This window comes from Medicago truncatula, chromosome 8 (assembly GCF_003473485.1).
Source record: "Medicago truncatula cultivar Jemalong A17 chromosome 8, MtrunA17r5.0-ANR, whole genome shotgun sequence".
In the NCBI taxonomy this organism is placed as follows: Eukaryota; Viridiplantae; Streptophyta; class Magnoliopsida; order Fabales; family Fabaceae; genus Medicago; species Medicago truncatula.
Genome location: NC_053049.1, coordinates 32,305,560 through 32,313,623, shown reverse-complemented (window position 1 = coordinate 32,313,623; position 8,064 = coordinate 32,305,560). Strand labels below are relative to the sequence as shown.

General features: G+C 31.9%; 2 protein-coding genes across 2 annotated transcripts; one reads left to right on the top strand and one right to left on the bottom strand.

Annotated features, from left to right (window-relative positions):
* The first annotated feature begins 200 nt into the window (after nt 1-200).
* LOC11444288 (uncharacterized) lies at nt 201-1,490 on the top strand. Its single transcript, XM_003628922.3, has one exon. It carries the CDS (start codon nt 201-203, stop codon nt 1,152-1,154), a length of 954 nt encoding a protein of 317 aa, XP_003628970.1. The 3' UTR covers nt 1,155-1,490.
* A 3,004-nt stretch (nt 1,491-4,494) lies between these two features.
* On the bottom strand, nt 4,495-7,725 carry LOC11445314 (galactan beta-1,4-galactosyltransferase GALS3). Its single transcript, XM_003628923.4, has 2 exons — nt 6,318-7,725; nt 4,495-5,053 (listed from the first exon to the last, which is right to left on the bottom strand). The coding sequence occupies exons 1-2, from the start codon at nt 7,478-7,480 to the stop codon at nt 4,708-4,710; spliced, it is 1,509 nt and encodes a 502-aa protein (XP_003628971.1). The 5' UTR covers nt 7,481-7,725; the 3' UTR covers nt 4,495-4,707.
* Between the last annotated feature and the right edge of the window lie 339 nt (nt 7,726-8,064).

Sequence of the window (8,064 nt, the reverse complement as noted above, 5' to 3'; positions counted from 1 at the left end):
TATAATTAATCTAGATTAGAGAGAGAACATGATCATCACAACTAAGATATGGAGGAACATGTCGCACACACTTCACGTTATATGTATTTTTTTGTAGAAGTAGTGCAGCCAGCTAGTACAATTTCTCATACAAAATCCCTATATCATTAATCATGGCTTCCAAAAACTAGATAAACTCAAGAAAGATAAAAGGCATTGCAATGATAGCTGAAGGGGATTTCCCTGTAACAATTATGGAGAACTTACAAAAACAAAAACAGAATGTGATGGATGCACTGTCATTGAAAGAATCCTCTATTAATCATGCATTTTATGATACTTCTCCACCATTACAGCTTTCAAAGCCAAAATCCACGAGCCTTAGTCTCCCAAATTCAATCAACTCATCACCTTTGTTCACTTCAAAGAGAAAATCCAAAGGTTCTGTTGTAGAATCTCCAGGTCAAGCTAGTAACTTGACACTCAAGCATCAATATTTACTAAAAGAAATCAAGTTAAGGAAAAGCAAGTCATGCGGTGAAGGAAGAGCAAGTTTATCACCCTTTGATGAATTTGATCATTGGTTAATCAAACCAAGTATGGTGGAACATGATTACACTAATATCAAACATGAAAGCTTCTCTGAAAATGAGGCTATCAAAGAACATCATACGAATGACAGTGACCTTGAAACAAATGCAGAAGAAGGGTTCAAATGCAGTGTTCTTTGCATGTTTTTGCCGGGATTCGGCAAAGCAAAGTCAGCTAAAACTAAAAAAGAAGGATCAGAAATGGAAGGTACGATATCAAGGACAGTTTCTTTAGAAAAGTTTGAATGTGGTTCTTGGGCTTCTTCTGCACTATTCAATGACATTGAAACAGACAACACAAGTTCCTATTTTGATCTACCATTGGAATTGATCAAAGGAAGTAGTTATAATGATGTACATGCACCTGTTACATCAGCTTTTGTCTTTGAGAAGGACCTTAAAGGGGTTCTCAAGAATGGTTCTTCTAGAACAAATGCTAGAAAATCAGATACATCACCTTATCATGTTAGGTTTTCTACATCTTCTACTTCTCATTACTCTCCCTCTCCAGCATCATGCAATACTCCTAGCTTGAGAAACACGAAAGTCGATTTTAATGCCTTCTTAGAAGCGCAGAGTACTTGAGGAAATAAGAGAAATTTTCTCTCATTAGATCTAAATCTTCCCATAGCTATTGCATAATGTAGCAGCTACGGGGAGATTCAAATTCAATATTTGAGGTTGAGCACGATTGAATCACTCCAATGGAAAGTGGAGTTAGAAAAAAAATACTCGCATTCATTTGTATGTTGTTCTGCCACTTTTTAACATGATTGTTTAGCATGAGCTACATGATTACTAATTAATTTACTAGGGAAAGGCAAAATATATTTTTGTCTAGTGATTACAATGATTGCACACAATCTTCTCATTATGCAAAGAGTATATTTGCAAATAATAAGTGCAGTCCTTCTTATTAAATTTTCTTGTTCAAACCGTAAACTTCATACATTTTATCTAAATATTTGAGGATTTCTTATGAGTGTGTGACATGTATAATAAAAATTAATACTATAGACATTTAAGACGTGATATTAAGTTGGTATCACATTTAAGATGTGATACCAACTACCGGTAACCAATTACTGTTACTAATTAGAAAGATTGAACCAACGAGACCTCCAAGTTATAGTTCAATTTATTATGGTAGTTGGTATACATATGCTATGTTTGTTTTTGTGGTGGGATAGCATTGGACGGCCATCCAACTCGAAGCGACAATTTCTAGCTTCAATCTTTTCACGATGGCAGTGTCTCATAGCGCGATATCTGACTGGTAGACGCTGAAACAAACATATTAATTTTTTTTTTTTTGAAATGACAAATTTTATTCTTAATCGAGATTATGCAAGACACACAAAAACTCGCAGATGAAAAAAATAAATACAAAAGGTTCCTGAAAAAGACCAAGAAAACTAAAGTCCAAAACCATAAAAACCATCCCTAAAAGTGAGGCTGACATATACAAGCGAACATATGCATAGTTGGATTGGATGTCAACAAAATTGAGCATTAAAACTTATTTTAGGAGATTAAAACAAAGTTATATAATATATCCCATTTATGCATACGGGTAAATTGGTACATTCCAATTGTCTCGATACAGTTTAATTACAGTTAAGTGATATCTAACAAATATTCAAAATGAACACAAAATCATCCTTACCCGTAGTACAAAAAATCAACACATAGAATGTGCAATTACACAATGAATGTAAGTAAATAACCAAAATACAAAATAAAAGTCTTCAAATGTGTTTTAACTTCAAGTGACGTCAGGGTTGATGAGGACCATGTCACATGTGGTAAAATACTGAGTATTGGAATACCACTCCAAATCACATGATATAGAATCTAGCATTATGCATAATTTAGGTTCAAGTGATAAAAATTTGTCTATGGTGCAAATAAATTCTGGTATATTATGCTTAATTTAAGTTCAAAGTGGAAAAAAACTGGATTATTTATTACACAACAATTTCTTTTTTATTACAACTTGGAGCTTGGAAGGTTCTTAACTGTTAGGTAGATAGATACAAATATATACAAAATACAAAAATAACAATAACATACCCCACTAATCAAAGTTGGGTATAGTACAAGTAAAAGGAGGTAGGAAAACAATCAACATGTCAATCAGTGTATATATTTCTTTATCAAACAGGGTCTTACATTGAGTGCAGTTATGTTTCTAATCAGTGTCGTATTTTGGAAGTTAATCTAAATTATTGATTATCAAAATCATTTGCTTATAATATGTAACTAATGGATCCTTATAATGAGAGAGATTAATTGATTGTCTGTACGTGACAAATTAGGTTGACTGTCTTAGTATTATATAAGAGAGTTTGCATTCTCTCTTGTGACATACAAGTACAACCACTTATATTATTAAAAAAAGAGAACCTATTGTATAAACATATAAACTTGAGGGATCCGGGTCCAAACTTCGGTCACGGCGTTCTGTCTAATAATTTCTTCATTTGATAAGAACAATGTATAAGTTTGACTCAGTTGATAAGAACAATGCATAATATATACAACCGATGTTAGAACCCCGACAAAAAAAAAACTTAAAACAGGTTAGCTACATTTTATTCCGCTATACACGAGTTTATAAATCAGCAGCATCTAATTATGAGCATCTAACATATAATGGAATTTTCTCATCATTGATTAATTGTTCCATGTCCCTTTGCATAAGGTTTTTATTTTTTTTATTTTTTTTACATGCATAAGGGTTGAATATATGGAATATGTTATGCCTTGATAGAGGAAAAGAACAAAAGAGAAATAATACATTACACATATTAGGAAACGCAAGAACACCGACAGAAACTTTGGAGGTTATTGATATATGATATGATAATCATTTGGTAGTTTGGGTTTTCCACTTCAACAATATTGCCAGCTACTTCATCAACCAAAAAAAATATATTGCCAACTATATAACTTTGTCTTCCTCCCATATACTTTCACCGTCCTAAATTATACAATGTTTTAGTCATTTAACACGTATTAAGAAATATAATTAATTTTGTATAAGAAAAAAATATCGCGAGTTGTTTTACAAAATTGTGAGTTTATAGTAATCTACGTTGTTATAGCTGAAATTGTGACATGATCGCCGTTGATTCGACAAAAATAAAAGAAAACGAGTATACATTGAGTTTTGAGATACTAATATTCATTTTTCTTATTTCTATAAACTGTCATTGAATGGCTTAGCCCCTGAATTGTGTGGACAAGTAACAAAAACTTCTACTTACAAAAGCGACATCGATTATTTAGAGTTTCAATCAACCAATAACGTGATTGAAAAACATCTTCAATCGAAAGTGTCGGTGCATACTCCGAATTATAGTTGTTGGACAAACCATAAAGCCAACACTCTTACTATTAATACATAAATTCTGGATTCTTAAATTGAAAAGTTAATCATGATTTTAAGCAAAATAAATTTACCAAACTAACTATTCAATATGTCCTGCAACCTAATTTTTCTTTCATGCTTTCATAAAGAGCACTCATTTCACCCACATGTTCCCTCTTTTGACTTTTCCTAAAGCTATCCCTTTCATCAATTACCTGTTCTTATATACTAACAACCAATAGTTTAATTCTGTTTTTTCACATAGATAAAAAAACATGGGCCCTCAAGAAAAGAAACAAAAGAAAAGAGGATGCTTTCATCAAAATTTATTGAGGAATAAGGATCCCAAAATTAAAAGCAATATGGTACAATATTTTTTTTAATAATGGTATTAAAAAAGGGAAAGATGCACACAAACAAAGCAACACATTGGCAACCCTCCATATGATGACATAGAAGGTGGGGACAAAACTGACAAGATTATTCAGCAATTCATCTTTATTCATTATTTTTACAAAATACAGCATATGAAAAGTTAAAAATAAAATAAAATAACATAACAAAGAAACCCAAAATAATTATTAAAAATGAAACAAGATATGTATCCATCTGTTTTTGTACTATATTTCAAAGTAAAAAAAATAAATTATAATACATAATAGAAAAAATAAAAAAGAAAGAACCTTTAAATGATTTTCTATGCTATAGAAAGATAAATTAAATAACTTTAAATTCAAGACCCTTAAATAATTAATTGAAGGGCTATCATTGTCTTGTATTTTGCAACCTTGTTCCAATCATCTTAAGCTCAAATTTCTTGATTGATCCAGCAATGTCTCTCAATGTAGTATCCATCACATAAGGAGTTTTTTCATAGGTGATTTTTGTTGAGTTCACTAGCAATTTACATGTTTCTCTTCTTTGTGATATGGCTCCATGGTAGTGAAAATATTTGATCCTACCTTCAGTGTTATGAGTTGTTTTTCCATCTAAATTCTCTGACATGTGAATCCCATTTGCAAACAAGCTTCTTGGTTGAACTGCATATTTTCTATCTCTTCTTATGCCTGTAATTGCATCTCTATACACAAGCTTTTCAAACCCCCATTTTCTGCATATTCGAGAGACTAAAATTAAATATTGTACATATTAATTACGAGTATTAAATTTTACGGAGATTGAAACAAAACTACGAGGACTAACATAAATTATTTTTTGTATATTTGTAGGGATTAAAAACAAAACAAAAAATGACACGACTAAAAACAAAAAGGAATATATTTGTTGAGATTAAAAACATATTCAAAACTATATTAAATAGTTCAATCACAACATTATACCTTGATAATTTCTTTTTCAAAATCTTAAAACAATTTTGTGCAATAAACCCAAGCAACTAACACTTGGACAGCTAGATCTAACAACTGTTGTGTGGGACTGTGACCAAATTAGTTGTTATTGTTTGTTGCTATTACTATTAAAATACTCAAATTCAGTGCATACCTACCTACAAATACAAAGCTGTCATAATCAAAGCTCACTTGTTGTAGACAAAACTGTTATGGGTTTTACTCGAAAGATAACATGAAAAAATTACTAAAAATAAACATAAGAAGAATCTTCATCAATTCTAAGCATGCTTATTAGTAATTTTCAATTACTGAAATTCACATGATTTTGAACATTGTGCAGCTATCTTATTGTTGAAGACATTGATGGATGAATAAAGAATTGTTGGAAGAATCTTGAACAAGTTGGACCAAATTACTATTTTATATAGTTATTTACTTAAATAAGGTTCAATTTAGAAACAAATTACAGTAGAACAAAGGTCAAACATGTCCCATTTCCACCTGTCATTGTATACTACGAAAGACAAAATTAATAGCATAGGAATGGCCTAATAATCCAAATGCATGTACACCACAACATTTTAATAGTTTGTCTCCTCTCTCTATACAACTCAAACACACCGACACATACCCCAAACACTAACAAATTGACACCACTAATATTTAAAAAATAGAATAATATAATATAATGTAGTCAGACTGGTCACTAATATATGTCGAACACTGAACAAAACATTTAATTTATGTTTAGATTTTCAATGGTTGACCGAATCATAATAAGTTTATGTGATTTTGCAGAACCTTCACTTTGAAGTTTCAACAAAATAATAGTGCCATCGTAATTTTTCCAAACTCAGTTCATCTAAACATGCATTAAAGTGTCGATGCTATATAGATATATAATTTCAAGAAATCAAAATAGTGAATGAGAAACATTATGCAGATTGAAGCTAGCTATTAGGCTAATCTAATATAAGCAAAACAAAAAGAGAGTATACTAAATGAAGGAATGCAAAAATGTACCTGTAAGTTTTGCCATAATCATGAGAGAGACAAACCTTGACACTCATAGCCATTTGCTCAATTGTAAACTGAGAGTATTCAGAAAGAGAATCAAGCACAGTTTTAATAGTACTCTTTGGAGGCACATAAATATACTCATCAACATCAAAAAAGAACATCCATTTAGCCATAAACTTATATCTATGCAAACAATCATTCAAAACCATAAATTGATTATGATAATATCCATCAAATCTCTCTTGATCCCTAATATCTTGCAATGTAACATAACCAAGTTCAATCCAAGGTTTCAAAACCTCAAACACTTCCTCATGAACACCACCAGCATCATGTAACACAAAATGTGAGTTTGGTCCAAATAGTCTCACATGATAAGCTATCCATTCCCTCACTCTTTGAGGATTCAAATTACCAAATAAAGATGATCCACAATAGAAATAGTCAAGCTTTGGCTTTGAATTAAAGAGGGTAATATCCAAAACCTTAGGTTGTTCAACAAGAACTTCCATTCTATCAGTAATGTTAAACTTTGTGTCACCACCACCTGATGTAGAAGCATATAGCATCAACTTTCCACCACTGTTATCAACATTGATTGATTCATTGAAAGTGCAGTTAACAATCACAACGGTATAAACATGGCCATAGCCCCAATCAGGGAGCATCTTGTAACCAATGGTGGTGATGTTTTTTGAAGAGTTTGTGTTTGTGTTAGTGTTAGGGATCCACTCACATTCATAAGTAGGATTTCCATAAACATGAAGAGGCTTTGAAGAAAGACCAGTGATAGCAAAAGTGTTAAGTCCACCTCTATAAGCACTCATTGTGATGAAGTTGTATGCTGCTGAGCCATAAGGGTTGAAGAAACGCTTGATGATAGTGGTGGTGTTGGTATTGGTAATGAGTTTTTCATGGACAATGGAAGAGGGTGGTGGTGGTGATGGTGATGGTGGTGTCGCCGTCGGTGTCGGTGGAGTTTGAGAGATTCTTGAGATACAAAGTCTGAGATCAGAAGCTGAGATAGTGAAAGAAGAAGGTATGAAGCAAAAGAGAGTGGCAATGGTGCAGAGAAGTAGAAGAGTTGTGAGGAAAAGTTTGTGTTCTGCAGCATAGTTTCTTGATGACCAAAGAAAGAGCTTCTTCTCTTTGTCTTTGATGGCCATTGAAATGTGTGGAAATGGAAGCAAGTGCTTTGGAGTGAGTGTGATGAGTTGTGTTGTGTTGTGTTGTGATATATTAGGAAACTTTTTGGTTGTTAAGGTTTAGGGACAAATGAGATTCGTTTTTGGAGAAATTAGGATAATTATTGTGTCATTGATTATTGGGAGATGTGAAAGAGAGAAAAAAGAGGGAGGTAATAAAGCAATTAGATCTTTCTTCTAAAAAATACATAAAGCAATGAAGGAAAGATAGTAAATGGATAAGTAGAATCTGTATTTATAGCAACTAAAAACCAAAAATATTACTTGACACACAAGTTTTATATTAAATATCGATAACAATTTTAATGGTAACAAAGTTAAAACAGCGACACTAAAAATTGTAGTTAATGTTCCCGGAGCATTGGTAGTTTAGAGTTTGGCATTGAAGTAAATATAATCTTATCAATAATTGAGTCAGGAACCGTCTAAAAATCTGTTAGAATTTTAGCTCATAAAGATAACTTAATTTAAAAGGTTGCTTTATTAGATAGGAGAATTCATGTCTTAAATATTACATCAAATACTTTTATCTATTTGATGTGAGA